At 37.3% G+C, this 25,295-nt stretch overlaps 2 protein-coding genes across 2 annotated transcripts in view; one reads left to right on the top strand and one right to left on the bottom strand.

Moving 5' to 3' along the window:
* Nucleotides 1–964: 964 nt before the first annotated feature.
* On the bottom strand, nt 965–2,282 carry LOC105398554 (ZZ-type zinc finger-containing protein 3). The gene is made up of 2 exons (XM_011570673.3): nt 2,147–2,282; nt 965–1,978 (listed from the first exon to the last, which is right to left on the bottom strand). Exon 2 carries the CDS (start codon nt 1,968–1,970, stop codon nt 981–983), a length of 990 nt encoding a protein of 329 aa, XP_011568975.3. The 5' UTR covers nt 1,971–1,978; nt 2,147–2,282; the 3' UTR covers nt 965–980.
* Nucleotides 2,283–9,912: 7,630 nt separating this feature from the next.
* Nucleotides 9,913–25,295, top strand: part of LOC105398608 (GTPase-activating Rap/Ran-GAP domain-like protein 3) — a 75,072-nt gene continuing 59,689 nt past the window's right edge. The window contains exon 1 of the mRNA XM_038107839.2: nt 9,913–10,434. Coding sequence (XP_037963767.2) covers nt 10,262–10,434 — 173 coding nt within the window. The 5' untranslated portion in view covers nt 9,913–10,261. The remainder of the gene's footprint in view (nt 10,435–25,295) is intronic.

Genomic DNA, 25,295 nt, shown 5'->3' with positions numbered 1-25,295 from the left:
TGTCCTCAGCTTTCCTCATCCAGCCACTTAGGTTGTCGGCCAATCGGGTACCTATGAGGTCAACAGAGGACACTATCTCAATACTCAATCTACTGGGTTTTACAATAAAATACCTATATATAAAATTCGCGAAAACAAAAACATTCTCCATAGTAAAAAGTCACGTGACCAACTAAGTTTCTATGGAAAATGTTTTTTTTTCACGAATTTTGAAATGCTGATTTCATTTTTGGGCTTAGATATAACATGCTGGTTTCGCCTTAGTATACCGTTTTTGCAGCACTTTGTATAGGTAATAAATTCACATTCGTACTGGTAGCTCAATCCCGGGCGATTGATGGCAATACTGATGGAGATCGTCCCGTTCCGAGCGGGTGCACGCTATCTCTGCAATCAACCAGACGCCACGCCTTTTGTCTGTACTACTGTTTTAATATACAGGCAATTGTTCAAAAATACACAAATCGTGGATTGGACTAAAAAAAATACGTGGATGAGTAATTTAAATACGAAGTTGGCAAACACTTACTTACTCGTTAATTACTAAGTATCTTACTAAACCTACATCAAAAATTTATCGTATTAATGTTATTATTTATAGAAACTTCGATTTATTTTTAGACATCATGAACTCTCCTCCCCTTCGACCCCAAGACGGTTTACGGCTAAGCGTTATGATAGGAGGCACCCCTATTCCACACAGCTGGGTATGATAGCGCTATTGGTGTCGTCCCGTGTGCAGTGTTCCGGCCCACTGGGCCTCAGCAGCGGCCGCGGCGCCCCCACGCCGCCCGCAGTCTATGCCAAGCCTCCCGACACTCATTGCTATCGGCAAATACGCAAATAATGCAAAAAAAAACAGATGAAAACGTAGTACAGATTAGAGTGTGATGTGACCAGTGCAGTGCTGTTGATATAATGTACCTTACCTATCTATGTCCAGTGTTCAGAAAAGTAAAACCAATTTATTTTATAAGTATTTATTGATATCTAACAGGAATTAGTTTCTCTGATGGCAGTAATTTCACAACACAGTCTGTACAGTAGTCGGTGCCAGCATTATCAGTCCATCTTGCACCAAGAAATTTAGTTTTTTGACAACCCACACACATCGTTTTTGTCTGCCACACGGGTGATTTCTCATCAAGTAGTCTTTGTTCTTTGGCGGCTTTCAATAACTCCAACATGGCTCTCTCTCCACTCTTTGATTCCATGGAGGATTTGCTCTCACACACCTCGCCGCTGCTGTCGTAGGGATCCTCCATCCTAACTGGGACATGTAACTGTGGGAAAAATGTAGATTTCTTGTAGAAAATACTTGATCTACTTCTATCTTTGGTCAAAAGACCTTTAGGAATTCTGCCTGGTATAGGGAGTCCTGCTTTTGCTAATTTGGCAAAGTACTTCTGTATTCTGCTCATGACTTGAGCCGGGGTCCGTGTGCCAAGTGCTTTAGCTATCTTTTTATACCTCCGAGCTTCAATAGGTTCTTCTGGATACTCTACTAGTAATTCTTCTAGTCGCTTTTGTTCTGCACAAGACCAGAGCTGATTAAATGTTTCAGGTTTGTTATCGGTAAATACCCGACCCCTCACTTTTGTGGTTGAATCAAAACTGTCATCACTACGTTTGATATCACCAAGATCTTCTGTTTCCAGAGTCGAGTCAATACCATATTGGTCCCAGTCAATTTTGGGCAAGTCTGCGATGGACTGCCTTGGTGGAAAGTTAACTTTGCTTTGTTGTAGATCTTGAACAAATTGAAGAGGGTCTTCTAGAGCTCTATTCTGTGCTTCGGCCAAGTCTTCCACATCTTTTAGGGCAGTAACTTTCTGTGCTTCCAACTTGACAATGTACTTGAGCAGTTTGCCGTAGTCGCTGTTGCCGCGCAGCGCGAGGTGATCTGTTTCAAAACAGAACTCATCTTCAGGTTCCTGAGGTAATTCGTCTTCCTGATTCATATCTTCCATTTTAGAACCTAAAAAAATATATTTTCAATGTAATTTTTCTACCGAAGTGATGTAAAGTAAATAAAGTTCTATTAAAATGATATCAAACGTGAAAGTAAGCATAAGTCCGAAGCGGCTCAGTGTAAAGATAAAAAATAAACTACACAGTGCACAACAGCAACACAAGAAATGCAAACCTGAATATCGCAGCTCGTCACTTGAAGGATGGTCCAGCCGGTAAGCATCTGAGTTATAGAATATTTACACAGTATTGTAGTGAATTAAGTTAATAATTACTTAAAATCAAAATTAAAGCAAACATTATCAATCAATCAATCAATCTTTGGTTGTGGCACTATGCCGTGTATAACATTATCAACAAAACATGAAAACAATAAATTGAAATGACAGTCGAAAGAACGTAAGTCAACTGTCATTGTCAAAAAAGTTCATGTTACGTTTGTTCGAATACCAATAACGCAGTTCAAAAATAATGATAACAAAAACGCAATAGGTCTAAATAATAAACCTTTATTAAAACTACTTATCTTAAAATAAGTCATCCACTCAAAAGTAGCCCAAAGAAATCGCTTTTTGCAATAAACTAGTCTATTGTACTATACTTCTTTTTTTTATTTCAATGTGATATAAAAACGCACAAGCGCTTCTACCACGCCATCTCTTGATTTCTTATTGTACTGCGTTTAAAGTAGTTTTAGATTAATCTAGATGGCGCTGTCTCTGTACTTAGTGAATGTGAAACAGTGCCATCTATGGTTTTCATCCCTGAAGTCATTGTAACTGAAGTAAACCACTGAAGGGTCGTAGCTGTGTAGCCGTAGCTCGTAGTAAACGCGTAGCCAACGCGTAGCATATTCGTAGCAATTTTTTCACTTGTTGTCAACAGATGATGTTAAAGTGCAATACTGAAAAAAATGCACAAAGTTGGTCTGAGGTATGAGGAAACAAGACTACAGTGCCACAAACTTATCTGTTCCGGTGACAGCTCACGTAAATGTGTAATATTTCTTCATTCTTTTAGATTTTAAGTTTGCCAGTAGTGGTAATTCGCTCTTGTAGTTTCAATAAACCCATCTAATCTATATCAATACATAATTCATTAGTAAATAATGAGATATGGATCAATTTAGTTCGCTCCCACCGGAACAGATAAGTTTGTGACACTGTACGGTTCTTTATAACGAACGTTGGGTCTGTTCACTCACATCATAGCCACAGACAACACAGCTGGCTCTTGAGATTCCATATTTGGAAAGTAGGTTCCTTGGAGATTTGAGGGTTCAACAATTAAAAAGGACGTTTTAAAATGCGGGGTGCATTATCTACACAAAGGGGCGTTAAACGAAGGTATACAGTTTGGGAAGACGATTAGATTAGTAAGACAATTTTGTTGAAAAGTTCATGCTTTCCTACGAATGAATTAACACGCTTCAGTATTTTTTTCTGAATTTTCCCACTAAATGGTTGAAATGGAGCGACAAAGTCTGTAAAGCGCCATAGTTACACCGGTACATGGCTTGTATTGTGCAGTTTATCGGGTCGCTGGTTACGAAAACAACAACGATTTCAAAATAGGTTATACCTACTTATACTTACTTAAGTAAAAAAAAAAAAACACGCACTCACGCCTTGTACTAATGTACTCCCTTGCGGGGTAGGCAGAGGTGCATTGCTGCACCCACTTTTCGCCAGAGTGTATGTTAGTCCCAATGTAATAGGGGGCGGGCCTATTGCCATTTTTACGGGCACATCCAAGACCCGAGAACAAATATCTGTGATTAAACAAATATCTGCCCCGGCCGGGAATCGAACCCGGGACCATCGGCTCAGTAGTCAGGGTCACTAACCACTACGCCATTCGGTCGTCTTACGTAGTACTTAAGTAGTAAATAACTATTGTACTAATAGTTTTTTTTTAGGAAAATCGATATTTAAGGTATTTATATTAACTGTGCTCCTACAAGCTGTTTTTTATGTTATCACTTGTAACCATAGGCCATTACTTTCCGTACCTACTTGCAAACTACAAAGGGAACAAAAACAAGCCATCATGTGTACAACATTTGAACCGCTGTCGATACTTCAAACGCAGTGGCTTGAGGAAATTGACGTAAATCAAGTTATTTCTTGAAGGCATGCAGTGTCCAAGCTCTTCAGCGGGAATTTTGGGATTAGACTTGGCGGGAGAAGTAGGTAGTTACCTATATTATGTGTTGTAGACATGAAAAAGGTAAGTACCTCAAGTACATTTAGGTAAAATTACGGGCTGTCTCTAACAAAGATGGAAGCAGCAGTTTTTCGTGCCATAAAATTTTACACACACACACTCACGCCTTGTACTAATGTACTCCCTTGCGGGGTAGGCAGAGGTGCATTGCTGCACCCACTTTTCGCCAGAGTGTTATGTTAGTCCCAATGTAATAGGGGGCGGGCCTATTGCCATTTTACGGGCACATCCAAGACCCGAGAACAAATATCTGTGTTTAAACAAATATCTGCCCCAGCCGGGAATCGAACCCGAGACCATCGGCTCAGTAGTCACCACTACACCATTCGGTCGTCTAAAATTTTAAGATATTTATTATACGCAATAGTAATAACATTCGAAAGCTAATCCGGTATCTAGAGTAGTATAATCATGAGAGACGTCTCATAACAGCTAGTGCTCGGCAGCAGCGCCCGCCTCCACGTGCATATATCTAAATAAACAGTGTTTGAGCGATGGCTTGAGGATTCCAAAAGTTTTATACCACATAGGCCATATAGGTTAGAATATGGGTATAATTCTGTTGTTGATAGAATATGTTTAAATACATACATTGTTCAGTAAAAAGGTGGCGAAGAAATAACAGTAGGTACGTGGTTGTTTTGGTGTTGTCGCGGTCATGGTCCTCTGGTCCCCAGGCGAGGCTGGCTGGTCGCCAAACTATGTGACCGAACTCCAAGTGAAATAGCTCACCGGATCGCTGCTAACGGTCCGTGTGGCAGGTACAGCTAGCAATACATTACGGAAAGTACGAATTAAGTTGTCCGTGCACCCCACTCGGTGATACGACAAGAAAAACTTAGGAAAACTTTTAAAAAGATTGCGATAAAAATACCAGGGTACAAAAAAAACTTTCTCTAACGGTTAAATATTAGGAATCACACATGTATACATTCCACGGTCTAACAAAACGTAGGTATGCATTGAGTAAAGTTGTCCGTTACCTATAAAGCACACTATAAGTATCTATAAGCCACACTCTCTGATGGTATTCACTTCTGTAAATACTAGTCGTACCTACCCGTACCACAAAATAGTTCGACTGTCTGAAACTTCTTCGAACTTTAGTTTAAGTGAATGTACCAATTAGCTAACTATGCAAAGCAAGTTCAGCCACTTAAGGCCAGGTTCGATTGCCCCGCGCCGTGTTGTGAACACCTCCATGTTTACAAACTCTATTATAAGTTGCTTTCACCTGTCAGGTGCACGAGAAGGGTTCGACAAATCCAATTTCGCAGAATGAAACTTTGACTAGAAGTTTTATAAACACTTTCATTTTAAATTGAAACCAATCGCCAGCGCTTGCTTGACATTTTAATATTATATTTGCATAACTTAATTAAACTTGAAACAAATCAATGGCGCACAGAATACAAGAGTAATTTGCGATGTTATTTTACATACGTACGTAGGTAGGTAGGTAACTATGTCCCATTTATGACATCGTACATGATCTAGAGATAAGACCCCTCTCACAAGATACCCATATATACTTATGCCAATTTAAAACTGGGATAGTTATATTAAAGTAGGGCACTGAATCAGAGCATATTCCAACCAAGTTCCAACAGAAGTTGCGGCTAGAATCAAATATTGGAATTAGTTTGATAATTGGATGGTATTCTTTTGCTACGTTCGAATTTAAAAAGGCTGTGAAAAAACCAGTGGCGGCTCTTGCAGTCTCTTGGACAGGTGCCAAGATAGCGGGCGCTCGTGAAATTTCATACAAGTAGACAGTAGACGGCGCGCCGGCTGCTTATCGCCCTCGCAAAAACTTATTAGCGCCCAGATACAAACTTGCACTTTACTCGAACAAACTAAGTACAACTTGGTGGTGTTTATTTTTTGTTTCCGACGTTGCTACTATTAGTCCTACCTATACAAACATTTGTAGGTAAGTGAGTATTGATATGCAGTGTTTGTTTATGGGACGTTAGCGGTCGAGTGGCCACACGATTGATTAAGCTGCCCAAGGCCAGAGCATGAATTGTTTGTTTATTGAACACCATTCAATAGTAAATTGTCCCTATTCAGGCTAGGCAAATAAAAAACCACATGAAGCATAAAAATAAAGGTGAAATTTGATGAGTTGCAGCTGTGCGGTAATCACTTCTCGATAACTCTATCGTCAACCTTTATTTGTTTATTGTTATGAGTAGAAAATTTTGCCTTTTCTACAAAATTATACGGCAATCATGATAGAACCTAAGTCGTTACGATAAAGCACATACTGACTTGAAGAAAATGAATAACAAAAGAATGGGTAAGCAATGGGTATGCCTGCTGGCAATACCCAATTTTGATTCGAAAAAAAAAATATCTTGCTAGAAAGATTCTAGAAATAATATAATGTATGGAGTTCTTCGCGCTATCATTACAGTGTGTTGTCAAGTGAGATATATAGATCAAAGCGGGAAGCTCGCAAGGGGTCGCCCGTGATCTCGCTATATTCTATATGGACTTTATGTTATGTTATATACGTTATTCAATTTGCAGTAAATACATATAGGTACGAAATAGTTCGCCACTGTAAAGAAAAGATACATCGGTATCTGTTATCGTAGAATTTTCAAAATATATTATTTTTCATGGTTATAAAATAGTATAAGTACCTAGATAATATTTATTATTAGTATCTGAGGGCGGCGGTTGTGGCCGCGTGAGCCGCCGGCCGGAGCTCAGTCTGTGGCCGGCATGTAAATGGGGCTAAATGTCTCATGCGGCTGCTGGCTTGACAAACCAGATGGATTACCTGAAACAGATCTTGTCGATAAAGTTGTTTGGAACCGTTCCCAGTTTGTTTAAGTTTTTCATGTTTGCAACTATGCTTATAGCTAGTCAAGCACATACTATAATAATTTAATTTAATAATAATAATTTTATTAATAATAATTTACTTAACACCTGTATATTGCTTCTCGGCATTTTGGCTAAGATCAAAGTGTAGTACTTATCTGTTCATTTCAACTTAACATCCTGTATAGTTTTATACAGAGAGTCTTACTGTACTACCACAAAAAAACTTTAAACACTGTTTAAAAAGGGTTTTTTTTTAAATAAATGATTATCACTCCACAGACTTTATGTCCGTGCCTTTTGAAGAGTGGTAATTTAACAAGTGTTTAAAACGAAATCTGACAAATTTTGTAGGCGTTTGACAGCGCTAAACACCTCTTAAATATATACCCCCTTATTCATAGACAAGTTACAAAACGTTTTAACTAAAAAACTGTTTTGTCCCTCTCGGACAAAGAACAATTTGTTCTTTGACAGAGAGAGACAAAACAGTTTATTAGTTAAAACGTATTGTAACTTTTCTATGAATAAGGGGGATACTGTCTAAGTTTTTGTGGTAAGGCCTATATTGTTTATAAATAATATCAAGCCAAGAGTGTTTAGAACAAAAGTAAACAATCACAAGAAACACGAACGATGTTCTCACCCGACGTATCCAGATGTCGTCACATGTCATGTTGTGTGTCCGAAATAACGAACCAATTACATGCGAGCGTCCGAGACCCGTCATTCACTGTCGCTACAGTTATACCATGTTATAACTAGGTACTCAGTTGTTCCATCAAATAGTTGCAAAACTTTATTATAAACTGTTTATTATAGCTGTTCCCGAGAGCTTTGCTTCGCCTTAAAAAGTTTTCCCATGGGAATTCCGGGATAAAAAGTAGCCTATGTTCTTTGTCAGGGTCTATATGGTCTACTTAATTTAATTCAAATCCGTTCAGTAGTTTTGGCGTGAAAGAGTAACAGACAGACACTACTTTCGCATTAAAAAATTAAGTTAGAATAATCGGAAAGGTGGTCACAACACTTTGAATAACTTACGTCTTACAACTAAAGGAAAATGCGGGAAAAACCAGAATCAAAAACTCGTACAGTGTAAAGCGGGCGCCCAAAACTTTCATCAATAAAACAAGATTGCAGTGCATGCGTAGAGGCTATATTAGAGTTTTCTGGCAAATTTCCCATGGAGGAAGTTGCACAGAGTGCGTTGACCTCTCTTCGCGGCCAAGTGTCTCTCACTCAGTAATACCTTCTTTACCTGTAGTTATTATTTATAGATAAAAAAAACCTATAGAAATAAGCTCAATAAAAGCTACATGAAGGTATGAAACATTTTTAAGAAGTAATTAAATAAGTAGGTAACTAGTGCATTTTTTTCTAATTATTGTTAAGATCCGATTAAAAGATTATTTGAGTTATCCATGAGCCTCCTGCTGGTAGAAATTGTTGAAGATATCATAAAACTTTAGTAAACTAAACTAAGTAGATTTTGAAATAACATTTTAGCTTTGTTATTTTTACCAACACTTGCACTGCAGCATTTCTTAATTAAACTCATGCACGTATCTGCATTCATCTTCTCTGCTCTTAGGATCGGCTTTGCTTCTTAATCCGGTTTTGGCAACGATTATAGAAGTTTATTTTCGCGTCCAAAGCTATGCAACTATGTTGCAAAATAATGAGAGTTGCATTGTACCAAGTTGCAATTTGAAATTCAAATTGGACAAAAATATCAAATCTTTTTGGTTTGCAAAGGTAGCACGCTATTTTTAATAAGACAAGTATACATTTTGTTTACCTCCTTTTATTGTACTGAAAAGAGTGGGGGCCCACAGGCACTTGCACCACGCTGCCAAAAGGCTGTCAAATTCCTCTTTGCCAAAAAATATGTACAATTGCACCCGTTAAACTTGGTTTATTTAAATTGCTTTGATAGTAAGTGAATATTCACAATATTTTTCGTCCTCGGTTTGATTTACGAACTTTTCCGTTTGTGGTACTTGTACCGAATTATAGGCAATCAAACCCCAACCCCCGAATGACAATGTTGACCATGTTTACACAACAAAAAGATTGAGTAATGAGGGCAACACCCAATTGTTTATGAGGCTGAAGGCTGGCCGTGCCGCCGGGTGGCGTCTCCATAGTTGCAGTAGTATAGCGTCCGGGGGCTCGCGCGGCGCCTCAGGCAGTCGCGGCGTGACGCCCGCGTGCGACGCATCTCAACCGCCCCTCGACGCCGCTCCACATTCGAACTGAAAAGGCGCGGGAAAAACCAAACCATAACCAATTATTTTCTTTCACGTTCCAATTTTAAACAAATGAATTTCCACTTTACAGTGATTGTTTGGATGTGCTAAAGTCCTATAGTAAACAGTTGCAGGCAGTTAACGAGTTTGCCCTATTTACTAATGCGATTCCTTCCCAGCGGCTTGACGTATCGCCGCGCACGTGAGGAAAACACGCGCCGTGCCGTGTTTTTCATTAATGCACTTTATGGAACTCGTGAAAATGCCACTTTTTCATCATAACAAGGTGTAAAATTACGTAAGATTAACGTTCATGTTTACTTACCACTAAAGAAGTGAACAATATTACAACGAAATAAATATATAAGGAACATTTAGATATATAATGCAGTATATTAAGCAGTACATTAGCGTCAGCGCACACCGAACTGCAAAATGCTCGCGCATGGTCGAGCAAACTTTAGAACGCATACTCGAACATTTACTAGAAAGCTCGAGCATGGTCGAGCATCAAGTTGGGACGTGTATTCAATTTTGAAATGTATGGAATTATCATAAGATTAATTTTTCAATGATTTCACAATATGCTCTGCTCTGCTCTGCTCTTGGTGTGCGCTGACCCTTATGCAGTAGATTTCAGTGTAAATTTATCTGTAATAAACTATGTCCCAAGTTAACCGATATACTTACTCTAAGTAAGGGCAGTGAGGCGTGAAACAAGACGGGACAGAATATGTAGTTGACGGCTTATTGGATTAAGCCTGGCTTCTCACTTCAAGCTATGCTAAGCATGCGCTTATAAGATAAGACTCTTCAAGTACAGCAACCAATAATGTGATCGTGGAAAAAAGCACCCGAAGATCTTAAATCTCCTTCATCATGTCGTCGCTTGACCAGTGGTAACATTTACCTTGAACCGTGGACATACAAGTGCAGTGTGCACGGCGGTGCAGTGGTAGGCCGGCGGCCTAGCACGGATGGTGTGCGATGGTGGCGCCATGCTGTGCCTGGAGTCGCTGATGGCGCGCTGGCGGGAGCGCGGCGGCGAGCGGGACAGCGAGGCCGAGCAGCGCGCTCGCTCGCACAGCCTCTGCTCCTCGACCGACGGCAGCCTGCTGCAGCTACTGCACCGGAGGGCCAGCAGCGCCATGTAAGATGCCATTCATTATGTCAGATGTTAAGGGCTAGTAGCACGAGGCGCATTTAAGACGTGACAAAAGTTTTGCAACGCGCTCACTCACATCGCGCAGCCTCAAGAACTAGTGCGACGGAGAACTTTTGTCATTTCTTAAATGCGCTCCGTGCTAGCCCTTCTGGTTGTGTTAGGATACTTGACCAATGGACAGGGTTCTTACACTGACTGAGGAAAGTAGACTATTGGGAACAATGACTATCGAGGAATAAGGATAATCAGGTTTGAAGACTAGCTGGACATCTTCTGTACTACCACAAAAAACTTTAAACACTGTTTAACTAGTGTTTAAAACGAAATTTGACAGATTTTGTAGGCGTTTGACAGCGCTAAACATCCGTTAGATACTGTCAAAGTTTTTGTGGTAAGGCCCTTTATATCCAGCAGTGGGCGATTATTAGACAGTATTTATTGTTAGTACCTAGACATTTGAACTGTAATTTTAGCAAGTGATTTTAAAAAAGTGATGCGCCATTTTTTATTTACATATCTCCAGAATAAGGAAATACAGCGATGAGAATTCCTCCGGAGAGCTATTTCCAGAGTCGAGGCAGGCCGTATGTCTCCATACTTTATGCAAATTCCGCAAGTTTGGAACTTGGTTTGCACTTGTGCCATTCTTTACTGTCTAGTCGCAAATTGTCGTCACGGAAATCTTAATAAACCACAAGTTTTATAAGTTTTACTTACTCACAGATTAGATATAGCCCGTCTACTGGATCACTTCACTAGGGACATTATAGCCTTCCTTCAATAATAAAGGTCTTATGGCATAATCTCCACGTTTAGAAATGGTACACAAAACACCCCTGTACGGTGTACGCATATCAGTTCCTAGAAATATCTGCCCTGGCCGGAATTCGCTCCTAATATGTGGAAGTATGGCAGTCACTGCGCACTGCACCCTACATGCTTCATGTTTTTTTTATCTTCACAACTGCCAAACTCCAAATATCGTTATACTTCTTTCATCCGAATGACCCAGTTAATAAAGGCTAAAGTGGGGCATTTTCGCAGCGCCAACAAACTTGCAAGTTGGCTTTAGTATGCCGATAGTTTATAGCTTCTGTTCTTTATTTACATATGCGCCTTGTCTATCATAGTCGCTATTAGTATTACTATGTTGGAAATAGGTTGAAGAGTTTTTGAGACACTTTGGCAATGAATATAAGTCTTAAGGAAATCTTGTTGCAAGAATCATTTATCAAACTATCAAGCCAAAGCAAATTTAAAATTATAAGAACTTATAGGTTCTTTATTTGATGCGAATATGCGATGCAAACGTACTCAACTATTTTTTTTGTTACATGCACAGACATAAATGGGTGAATTTCCCGCGGCCAAAAATTGCGTGGCATCAATGAAATCGGTACTAAAAAACCAAGTTATAATTTTCTAATATTTTTTTCCGGTTAAGTGAAATAGTTATCTATGTGTAGCACTAAATATTTTATTAATAGGATTAATGGATATTTTTAAAAAAAATATTAAACCCCCAAATCTTTCATTGCCGTGTCTGTCCCCACGTTACCACGTTTTGTACTATTCTTCATTGATGAAAAAATATTGAGTATTGATAGTTAAACTTAGTTTCATTTGATACCTTAATAGTTAAAGTATTGTTACGGAATACATTTATTGAAATATATAAAGAATATAATGTGGTGTATACCTAGTTATAAGATCTACTTAGTTACTAATACATATATTATCTACCTATACCTATACTATTCGTGCGCACGTATGTAACCTTATGACTAATAAATCAGTATCTACTCAGTACTCGCGGGTTTCACTCCTCTCCTCTAGCTACCTCCTTACATGGCGACCTCTGCCATTGGAGATGAACCTAACGCGCTAAGTGTGTGCGGACAATTAATTAAATAATGCAGATTAATTAAATATCAAGTAACCATGGGCAATACAGCTACAACTACGAGACCGCCTACAGAAAATCAAGGAATCAGTCGTCAGGATATTTTGACTCAAATTGGGCATACAAATACCATGATGCAGCACAACGTGGAAATCTTGGAGCATACGAGTCACATGAAGACATATATGTCAGGACTCCTTTATGCAGTGATTCTTCTTGGAGTATTCTTCATGATGCGCTACTTCGTGAAGTTCCTGAACCGGCGCATTGACCAGAGAGCAGCCGCGAGCGTGATGCAGATGAGGCGCATCGAGGCACCTTTGTCGGGTGTTAATACGGTATAAAAAATATGATGTGTTTAGTGCAGTGAATAAAAAATATATAAAAATAAGTGAATAGTGCGAATATAAAAAATCATAACGAACGTGACGCGATACGACAAATACGGACACTGGTATGAAAACAACTTCCATAATTATTGCGCTTCGAGCTAATGAACTCTATTCTTGAGACGTTTGAGAGACTTTGGTAATACTTATAGAGATATAACTATGTAATATTCATTATTATTGATCCTTAAATAACTATCGTAATTGCTTATAAAAATAAAAGTAAACTGCTATTATTCATTATTGATTAATCAAATTATATAAGGTATATTTTACTATGTAGCATACTCTAACAATAATATTATGATAATACGACTAAGAAAAATATATGAGGAATTAAAAGAGATACGTACTTACTTAATAAAAATAGGCTCAAGTAGGAGACAAGGACAGATATTAATTAAAAAATCTGAGGAATGTTCTATAATTCTTACACGATATAATAGCTTATTACAGGAATTAAGTAATTTAATTTTAGAAGGGAAATTAGATAAGAAAGACATTAGTTTATGCAACGAGTTGAGTTCTCAATTTCAAATATTATATAAAGAAGTACAAAGTTTGTGTCAAGTGGAGACGGAGGAATTTTCTTTATGTGAGGATTTTAAACAAGATAACAAAATGTCTTCTTTTGATTTAAAAGTGGCTTTGAATCTTTTACCTATAATGAACGATTGTGACACCATTACCAAGCAATTGATAGACGGTATAGAATACTATAATACTGTTTTAACCAAGAATGAATGTAAGAAAAACTGAATTCAGTTTGTTATTAAGAGCAGATTATCTCAAAATGCCAAGTTAAAGCTTTCTTCAGACTATAATTCAGTTGAGGAGCTTGTGAAAGACATGAAATGCCTTCTTTTACCACAAAAGTCAGCAATGGCCATACAAACTAAATTACAGAATATTAAGCAACACGAAAGGTCAATTGGTGACTATGGCAGGGAAATTTCTGATTTAATGAACGACTTGACGATTTCTCAAGCCAGCGGAAATTCGGAGTGCTATAATATTTTGAAACCGATTAATGAAAAATTTGCCATAAAGCGTTTTTCCGATGGCCTTAGAAATCGTAAGCTGAGCACAATTATTACAGCTAGGAACTATGAATTCCTTAAGGATGCCATCCAAGCTGCGCAGGACGAGGAAGTCTCTTCTTCTTCAGTAAATAATGGTGAAATACTAAGTTTTCAGAGGAATAACCAATCATTTTATAATTACAGAGGAAGGTCACAGTCTCAGGTAAGACAGCCCCATGCAGCTAATCCGTTTAGAGGACAAACAAGGAGTTTCTACAACAGTCAGTTTTCCCGACCCCAGCGACGGCCGTCCGGCTATGGCTACGGAGGAGGTGCGAGAGGTTCCTACGCCCCACGGGGTGCGCGAGCCCCGACGGCGGCGCGAGGAGCACCGCGAGGGAGCATGCGAGGTAGGTACTCTAATAATAATTATAATTATCGACAGAATAACGGACGTAATATCAGGATGATGTCAGCAGATGAAGCGGAAAGGAGAGAGCCAGAGGAAAATTACAATGAGTTTTTTCGTGAATAACTCAGACCATGTTATTTTTTCATGCAGTAACTCATTATTTGCGTCATTAAAAATTTTCCACAACGATTTTATATGGCTTGTTGATACAGGAGCATCGATTTCAGCTATCAAGTATAAACAATTGTTGGAACTTGGTATACCTTACCATAAAGAGACAAGTATTATAAGAGGTATCGGCGGCAATGTAGAAGCAATTGGATATGTTTACCTTACATTTATAGTGAAGGATGAGTTGTTCGAGCATAAGGTTTATATTTTCAACACGTTACCGTGTTCGGCCACAGGCATAATTGGTAACGACTTTCTAAACAAATACAAATCGGTCATTGATTATGAAAACAAAACTTTATCTTTGAGGACAGTCGACAACAAAAGTGTTTCAATTAAATTGACTTCAGATCAATATAAAAAATATATTGTACCATCGAGGTCAGAGAGTATTCACTACATCGAAACATATTTAAAAGAGGATATTTTAGTATGTACGGATGAAATTAGTGACGGAATTTTAATTGCAAGTACTATAGTTAGACCAAAAAACGGCAGAATTCCAGTTCAAATATTAAATACATCTGAAAAAACAATTTGTCTGAACGAAATAAATCCAAAATTAGTTCCATTAAAAAATTATGAAATGACAACATTCAGTAAATGTACTAGTTTTAATTCGGAAAGAGTTCATAAATTATTTAAGGAATTACATTTATCACATCTAAACAAGGAAGAACGGTTATCGATAGAACAGTTATGTGCTAAATATGCGGATATCTTTCATTTAAGCGGTGATAAATTGTCTACAACAAACTTATACGAACAATCCATTTCAATTAAACCAAACACACAACCAATTTTTGTAAAAAATTCTAGATTACCATACGCTCAAAGACAAGAACTAGAAAAACAAATTGAAAAATTATTGGATGATGATATTATAGAGCCAGCGTGCAGTGAGTGGTCTAGTCCGGTACTATTAGTTCCCAAAAAATCTGATAAAAATGGAGAAAAAAAGTGGCGTTTAGTTATTGACTATCGCAAACTAAATGAAAACATAGTGGATGATAAGTTTCCGCTACCTAATATTACGGAAATATTAGATTCTCTTTCTGGAGCGATATATTATACACATTTAGACCTTTATTCAGGCTACTACCAACTTAGCTTAAATAATGACAGTAGAAAGTACACAGCCTTTTGTCCAGGATACATACCACAATCTCAAAAAACAGTACAATCAAGCAGAAAAGTTTGTTCGGGACAGTACCAATTAAAAAGATTACCAATGGGACTTAAGACTTCGCCTAATGCTTTCAGTAGAATGATAACGCTAGCAATGTCAGGACTAAACTATAAAAAGTGTTTCGTTTATTTGGACGACCTTATTGTATTCGGAAGGAATTTAAATGACCATAATAAAAATTTATTAGATATTTACAATCGATTAAGAGAAGTGAATTTGAAGCTTAATCCGGCTAAATGCGAATTTCTCAAAAAAGAAATACTTTACCTAGGTCATTTAGTGACGGGTGATGGAATTTTACCAGATCCTGAAAAGATTAGAATTTTACAAGAATATCCAAAACCAAAAAACAGTGACGATGTAAAAAGATTCGTTGCGTTTGCAAACTATTACCGAAAATTCATACAAAATTTTGCTCAATTATCGTATCCCTTAAATCAGTTGTGTAAGAAAAACGTGCAATTTATTTGGAAAGAAGAACAAGAACAAGCATTTCAAAAATTAAAACAAGCACTTATGTCACCACCTGTACTTCAATATCCCAATTTTTCAGAGACAAATATATTTCAGTTGCAAACTGACGCTTCAGGCTTTGGATTAGGAGCGATTTTATCTAATGAAGACGGACGTCCTATTGCATATACTAGTAGAAGTCTTAACAAAGCCGAAATGAACTATCCTACTATCGAAAAGGAACTTTTGGCGATAGTGTGGGCAGTTAAGTACTTTCGACCCTATTTATACGGACGGAAATTCAACATTTACACAGATCATCGGCCGTTAGTGTACTTATTTAATATGAAAGATCCCTCAAGTAGATTATTAAAGTTTCGTATGGTATTAGACGAATATGATTTTACAGTAAATTACGTAAAAGGTTCCGAAAATGCAGCTGCAGACGCATTGTCGAGAATCAAATTAACATCTATGGAATTAAAGGAGATGAATGAAAGGGTTATGAATGTGATGACAAGGAAGCAACGAAAGGAGATGGAAGAAAGAGAAAAAATAAACACGGATTTGTCAAATTCATCAAATGACTTAGAAATAAGCATTAACAATGATGATAATCGGTCAGGCCAACCGAGAATTGTCGATATGCATACAAAACCAAAGGAATCAGTGGAGTTAAGTTTTATAACAAAAACTGAATTAAATAAACTATTTAAAAAGGAAGAAGAACTTAAAGAAAGTAAAACTTTTATATATGTTCCTAGGAAGAAAATATTATACATAAATCCTAATGCTCAATCGCAAATTACGCGAGACGAATTTGTGAGAGAATTAGAGATAGTTTGTGAGAAGTTAAACATTGAAAAGATATATTTTATAAAAAATAAAAGTAATAATAAATTTATAGAGAAGCTTATAAGTGGAATAAAACAAGTAAAAGTATGGAATGGTCCAACTTTTATAATATTGCCAGATGTAATAAAAATTGATAATAATGATGATAAGAAAGTTATTTTAAATGATTTTCACATACTACCCACAAGCGGACATGCAGGTGTAAGACGCATGTATAATAACATTAAAAAGTACTATTATTGGTCAGGGTTAGATGATGATATTAAGAAATATGTTAGGAAATGTGATAAATGCCAGAGAAATAAACATGACTTAAAAACGAAACAACCAATGGAAATAACGACAACTGCATCTTCAGCATTACAAAAGATTTACTTAGATCTTGTTGGTCCTTTAGATCGCGATATTAATAATTACAGCTATATACTGACACTACAGTGCGAATTAAGCAAATATGTCGAGGCGTACCCTTTGATAAACAAAAGTAGTAAAGAAGTAGCAAAAGCGTTTGTACAAAACTATATTCTTAGATTCGGAGTGCCCCAGGAAATAGTGACCGATAGAGGCACCGAGTTTATGGCGTCAACGATGAATGAGGTATGTAATTTACTTAATATTAACAAAATTAACTCAACAGCTTACCATCATCAGACATTGGGTGCTCTAGAGAACTCCCACAAGCACTTAGGAGCATATCTACGTAACCAAGCAGGTAATCATCTAGAGAGCTGGAGTGAATGGATTCAGTTCTGGTGCTTTTCTTACAATACGTCTGTACATTCAGAGAGCTGCTACACGCCTTATGAGTTGGTGTTCGGTAAGAAATGTAGTTTACCAAATAATTTATGTTATCAAATTGATCCTTTGTACTGCCACGATGATTACGCGAAAGAACTTAAATTTCGATTGCAAGTTTCAAATAAAGAGGCAAGAGATAATCTTCTCCAAAGTAAATTGAAAAGAAAAACGTACTATGATAGTTATACTAAACCTATTCATTATAAGCCTAACGATAAGATATTATTAAGAAAAGAAAACTGTAGTAAAATGGAAAGCTTATATAGTGGACCATATATAGTAATCGAAGATATATCACCTAATGTTAAGATATTAAATAAAGGTAAAATAGATACAGTCCATAAAAATAGGACAAAACTTTATATAGAGGAATAAGAAAAAAAAAAAATTATGTGTCTTAATTTTTTTTTAATATAATAAGGGAGATGTGGTGTATACCTAGTTATAAGATCTACTTAGTTACTAATACATATATTATCTACCTATACCTATACTATTCGTGCGCACGTATGTAACCTTATGACTAATAAATCAGTATCTACTCAGTACTCGCGGGTTTCACTCCTCTCCTCTAGCTACCTCCTTACAATAACGAACGGTAAGTGAAAATTCATGTGTCCCTGAACTTCTGTTCATCGCCGTGTCCTAAACATGATCAAGGCTATTGTTTTACCTATGAACTTGGGTGCCCCCCTCAGTACGCTAATCGTTTCTTACAAGTGTCGCCTAACTGCTCGACGTGGAAGGAGGTACATCGGTGCCCGCGTTTTTGCGCTATAGTGAAAATCAGTAAAAATTTTGGGGACTGGACATTTTTTCTTTCATTGCCGTGGATAGATATAACTTCTATAAAATTAAGTTTGTCTTCTAGAGTAAGCATTCAAAAGAAAGCTTTTTGAAAATATTTACCTTATAAAGTGTTTATTTCTTCGAATAGTTAATACTTTTTTAGTTATTTATATTTAATGCCTTGATTCTCATCGCCGTGCTTTCATTTCCGTGGCTTCCGTGGCCAATATTTGCTATGGCAATGAAAAAAAAGCCACGGCAATGAAAAAAATTTCATTGCCATGTCTTGTAAAATAATTTGTATTCATTGCCGTGGTTATGTTATTCATTTCCGTGGCCAGGTTATTCATTTCCGTGACTTATGTTTTCATCGCCGTGGTATGTATGATTAGGCAAAGTAACAATATCTTTTACCTGTAATACAGGTAATACCGATCACTGACATTACCTACAGAACTAGTCAAATTACCTCTTTTTGCAGTGCGTTAAAACGGGTGCGTATCGCGATGTATAAAAACGAAATATATAATATTACATTAATAATAACAATCACAACAATTTGTTTAAACACAGATATTTGTTCTCGGGTCTTTGATGTGCCCATAAAATGGCAATAGGCCCGCCCCCTATTACATAGTCATAGCTCAGTCGGGTAAGCGCCCGCTTCCCACTCCAATAATGCGGGTGCGAATTCCGGCGCTGACATGTACCAATGTGTTCCTTAAAATTTAAATACAATGTATACCATCGCTCTTACGGTGAAGGAAAACATCGTGAAGAACCCTGCATATCTACCTATAGATTTAGCACATCTAGATAATAATATGTGAACCCACCAACTCGCTGTGGACCAGCGTGGTGGGAAATGGTCCAAGCTTAGAAAGGCAGCAGCTTAGACCTTGGGGATATGCACATTGCACAAAGGTCCCATTCAAGAGAGCCAGATGCAGGTACTTACACCTCCCACAGATAGTAGAATAGAATAAAATAGAACATACATCTCTGCAGGAACTCATCTGGATGCTAAGTGGCCTTAATGCTGCTTGCAACGTGTAGGCCTCCGTATGAACTTGGGCAAGACAAAAGTCATGTAGAATGTTCACATAAAACCGGAGCCGGTGATCGTTCGTGAGACAACTATCGAAGTTGTGCAATAATATGACTACTTGAGGCAGACTATTCGGCTAGGCAGAAGCAACTTCGACAAGGAGGCTGAAAGGCGCATCCAACAGTCTTCAACCATTGCGCCCTGCCAGTTATGACATATGGTGCAGAGGGTTTTACCTTTTTTGGCCTAAGATTTATTTGCCTAATCTCGTATTGCATAGTAACGTTTGGTCAAAGTCTCGTTTCGCCGAAAATTGTATGGCATAAATCTCGTTTAGTAAAAAATTATTTCGGTATGGTCAAATCTCAAATAGCCTAACAATACTATGGCAGAGCTTATAAAAACTACTAATATTCATTTGGCTTTAACTTTGACGAAGCGTCTCCCTATATAGCGCAAACTAGTGCCTTGCATTAGGTATTTAATTTTCCGCTATGTGGGTAACGCTCCGCTCGGCTTCGCAATTATAATGGTCATTCACTTTCGATATTTTGATCATTCATTTTCGGGATGTAGGAGAAAAATACCACAATTTGTACATTTAAAACATACTGAATATAGTATTTATTAAGATAATATTAGGAGAAACAAGATTATACCAATACGAACAATTTGAGCAAACGAGACTTAGATGTTTCAAGTTTGTGCCAAAAGAGTTTTAGACGAAACGAGTCTTATGCCACATAAGTCTTGGCAAAGTGATGATTCTACCAAAAAAGTTTAGACCGAAGCGAACCGAGTTATGCGAAATGAGTTTAGGATAATAAAGATTAGGTGAGATGAGGGGAACCCGGTGCAGAGACCTGGACACTGATGGTGGGACTGGTCCACCGATTTAAAGTCACTCAGCGTGCTATGGAGAGAGCTATGCTTGGGGTTTCTCTAATGGATGGTATCAGAAAAGAAGTTATACGTCAGAGGACTAAGGTTACCAACATAGCTGTCAATATATGCAAGTATAGGCAGGTAGCCGGTAGTGGCTGGATTCGGAAGACCGAGGACCGAGTGTTGTGGCGCTCCTTGGGAGAGGCCTATGTCCAGCATTGGATGATTATAGGCTGATGATGATAACATGTACATTTCATATTATTATACCAATTAAAATATACTATGATTTAGCATAAAGTTCATAAAATATTCTATCATATCACATAATGTGTGTTAAATGAACAGAATACATATTGGGTATTATACCTTATAAAAATATAGATGTTAAAGGTAAGGTTTATTATATGTTGTGAACGTTATTAGTGTGAAATGAAACATTTTGTTTTATACGTCGCAATACGGACCCCACAATGCTACTTAGAGAATTCCATACTATATTCTTATTTTTTTATACATACTGTCGTTCTTTCTTTCCTTCCAATATCTATCCAAATATTTCTGCCATACATGCCTGTCTAAGTTTGCGTTTCCCTCACAGTCTTTTTTAAAAATTGCAGTGGATTGATTCTTTCATTTCCATTGTATACAGTTCTTTCATTGCCGTGGAAGTTTGTTTCATTGCCGTGGGCCTTTGTTTCATTGCCGTGGACGCTTGTTTCATTGCCGTGAACGCATGTTTCATCGCCGTGGCACGAAATTTTTAATCATCCGTATCTCGTTAAGTTTTTAAATTATCTGCTACCCATTTAGTAAGAACACTAACATTAACAAAAACTTTAATAAAAGCGTTTTACTAATATAAAAAACCTTAAGGGTCTGCAAGGGGTAATCGAGGGTTGGCATTGTCATAGAATTATGTAGTAAACGATGCTCTACAACCTTGAAAAAAATCACACAGGTAGTCGAAGAGTTTAGCTAGGTGCTGAATGATTCGAATTTAAGTAAATGCGTATGGATAACTGTAAATAAAATTCAGAATATCACGAAAAACCAGAAAATCACACCCCCGTATTGTAACAACTGTTTCGTAATTACTATGAATTTTCATATGATTTTTATCATATTATAAAGTTAAAGGCTTGGACTAGGCGCTAAATACCTTGTTTTTTAATAAACACACACTTATTTTGTGTAAATTAATCCCAAACTAGAGCAATTTTTTTCCCTCAAATCTTCATACAAATATCTATGGCGGCTTTCTGTGTTATAAAATCATAAACACAAGTGACGTTTGACTCAGTTGGCCGCTGGCCTCCAAAGAAGGGTCACGTCGGTTTAGGCAGCACTGACAGCTCGCGATCTTATCGTGTACAGATACAAAATCACTGCACATTGGTTGTCATTGCACTTTTTCAACTTTTAAGACACCAACATAATTTGATTTGAAATTGAGGAAGCATAATTCTTCCAGTATATTCAATACATTAAATTAAATTAGATAGTGTGCAATATTCTCGTGACATTACAGTCTCGTAAAGGTCTGATGAAGAGCAGGAATATAGCGAATGGATCTAAGTGATGACAATGACAAACGCACGAACATTAGGTTAGGGATCAAAAATACAGTCTCTTGGTGCTGGTTGAGGTATGGTCTCGTGAGGATCTGATGAGGCCAGTAACACGGTGGTGGCTCAATTTTATTTCAAAGATGTTAATAGCTAAAAGCATCGAGTTTGGGCTATTAAGTATGTTTTTCAGAGAGAGAGAAAGAGATTTTATTTTTCCTCTGTATGTGTTAGGTTTACTGGGTTTACTAAGTTCATTCTGTTAATGGCATCTAGTTGTTATGTGTTCATAAGTAATAATTATTTTTAACAAAATGCTGTTGTTTCTCCACGAAAATGTAAAAATAAAAATAAAATAAATAAAAATAAATTCGTAACGTAAAATTGTCAGTGACGGAATTTCTTCTATAAACAGTAGCCACAAAAAAAAACAAACGATAGATGGCGTGATTTGAAGATAAAGATACATTTATTCGACACATAGACAGCAACAACAAAAAAATACAGATTTAAAGAAAAGAAACACATACTTATACAAAACAACAAAGAAAAAAAAGGTTAGGTAAGTACACATCAAAATAACTGGAAAAAATATAAGCCCCAATTTACATGTGTGGGACAGGGAGTACCATAATATTTTTTTTGGGGTACTCCCCATCTATGCGAAATATCAGCTTGATATCTTTACCCGTTTCTGAGAAAAAGGGCGGTGACAGACAGTCAGTCAGACAGACGGACAACAAAGAGATCCTCTCTATTCTATTCTCTGTGGGGGTGTAAGTACCTGCACCTGGCTCTCTCGAGTGGAACCTTTGTGCATATCCCCAAGGTCTAAACTGCCTTGCTAAGCTTGGACCATTTCCCACCACGCTGGTCCACTGCGGGTTGGTGGGTTCACATATCTAGATGTGCTAAATCTAGATATGCAGGTTTCCTCACGATGTTTTCCTTCACCGTAAGAGCGATGGTATACATTGTACTTAAGTTAAAATAACTCATTGGTACATGTCAGCGCCGGGATTCGAACCCGCATCTCTTGATTGAGAAGCGGGCGCTTACCCGACTGAGCTACCACCGCAAAAAAAAAAAAAGAGATCCTATAACGGTTTCTTTTTTTCTTTTGACGTTCGAAACCCTAAAATTAAGTAAAAATTTTATGCTGCTACCAAAAAATGTACTTACAGGTATTGAAAAAGCGGTATATAGTACTAAACAAATTATAAACAAACAAAAAACCCGACTGCACGCTAAAAAGATGAAAACAAGTCCCAATGTTAATGGAAAGTATCGTAGGCGGGGACCAGCAGAAGGTTCACCATTTAGCTGAATGTTACTTAGAAAACGGCCTTGAGTGGCAGTCAAGTTTTTTTATTTGTAACTTTTTAGTTGTTTTTATTTTATGAAATTTTACGTCAGTAGTTCATGATCATTTTTTATTTCAATAATTTTGGTGTTGTTATTTAAATACCTTCAATATGCATATTTTTGTAATGTGAAAATCAAGCCTTTTCATTTGATACACGGCAAAGTTGAATTATTATTTTTTCGATCATCACGTTATGTCCTCTAGAGGGCGCTATGTACATTTTAATGGAACGTCACATAACCTATAACCATCGCGCCATCAATACGCTTCTAACAATACCTCATACATCAAAATCTATCAAGCCATTCAGGCTACAGGAGGGAACAAAGAAACAGACAAACATACATACATACAATCAAAAAACATTACCGTCCTCCTTCGGCAGTCAGGTAAAAAGGAGTAAGACAGGGGGTCATTCTGAACTTTTGCTCTACGAGTTTTGGAAATTAACAAAAAAAAACCTTTTTATAGAAACTTTGTTTGACCTGTGACTTTTTACCATGGAAAACGAATATTTTTTTTTCGCGAATTTGCAAATCTCGTAGAACAAAAGGTGTTCAGAATGAGCCCTTGAGTCATCCCCTTTTGGCTTAGTATAGCCCTTTTGCGACACTATGTATTTACTTTGCTTTGTCGTCGGGGTTCAGTTGGCTGGAGGATGCCCGAAACTTATTATCTACACTTTAATACTTGTAGTTACCTTTCTACAAGTAAATACCACATTTGTTAGAGAAAGCTAATCGGGTTCCGAGTATAGAGTATAGATTAATTTCTACTCTTTCCTGGTGCCTACCAGTGTAAGTAAGAATTATACTTACTTACCCTAAAATCACCCAAAATGTACTTGAACATAATTGTCAATAAAGTTGGCGAGTAAAAGTTTATCGACCCACTGTGCAAACTTACATGTGTGCGTGTCACTGCGTGTGCTGTGTGAAGAGCATTGAAAACCCAAAATTGGCGCGGCACGTCACCCTGTACGGGCCCTTAAGATAAAAAAGACCACGGAAATGAAGATTTTTTAGGACTTGTTGAAATCCACCCAAATACGTGAAATACACAGTGTATGACTACTAGGAATAAGGAAAACGTCTCCGTCCGCGACGAAGAAAGTTTCACTCAGTAGGCACCTACAACGGTCGTCGAAATTGTTAGTATAATAGTGTGCGGGTCCAATAGCTCACCTCGAAAGGTCGAAGCAATCTGTTGTAAAGCTATGTTTATGGCCGCGTGCCGCCGCGCCGCTAGATTTATGAATTCAGTTTTATGACACCTTTTGACCTGAAAACAACTTTGAGGAAACAATACCTGTAATTCTTTGCGGGGTTTCCTATATTTTACCTACCTTCAATGTTTAAATATTAATAGCTCGTAGTTGGTTTCAGCAGGAATAGGAGTTGTAATGAAACTACAAATTTTGAGTAATTTGTCAAGTTTATTGTCGGTATACATTAGATTTAATCAAGTTGTTCGCAGTTTTACGACTCATGGCTTGTCGATTGTGTACAAAACTGTAGAATGGCGTGTAGCAAATCGAGTGGAAATATGTGATTGAGCTCTTATTCACTATCGCTTTGGTTCATCTACCTCCACAATTTTAACTCAAAATAATATTAGAAAATAAAACATACATATAAAGCAGACATGTATCATGTGTCTATGATATTCAGTTTCATCAACTTTTCAACTTTCTTGTATGTTTTGGGAATCACCAGTAGATATATGGAGCTATAGGTACCTATATAACACTTTTTTACCCAGGACCCTCAATTAGTTCCCTGAAACGGAATAGACTAATTCGAATACATTAATTATGTTCAAGTTGTTACTGAATTACTTAAGAATAATATTACAATTATAAAAAAAATTGTTCATCCGATCTAAGCTAAAGACTAATCATAATTATGAAGGCGTTTTATAAAATTAACAGATATATATTGTATATATCAAAAAAATAGAAGCGTCCGTAGTCGAGCGGGCCTCAGTGATCGTAACTGA

Source organism: Plutella xylostella, chromosome 15, assembly GCF_932276165.1.
Source record: "Plutella xylostella chromosome 15, ilPluXylo3.1, whole genome shotgun sequence".
NCBI lineage: Eukaryota > Metazoa > Arthropoda > Insecta > Lepidoptera > Plutellidae > Plutella > Plutella xylostella.
This window is presented reverse-complemented; position numbering and strand designations above follow the sequence as displayed.

Coding starts and splice junctions, on each gene's coding strand:
- LOC105398554 (XM_011570673.3), bottom strand. CDS start 1,970: ATGGAAGATATGAATCAGGAAGACGAATTACCTCAGGAACCTGAAGAT.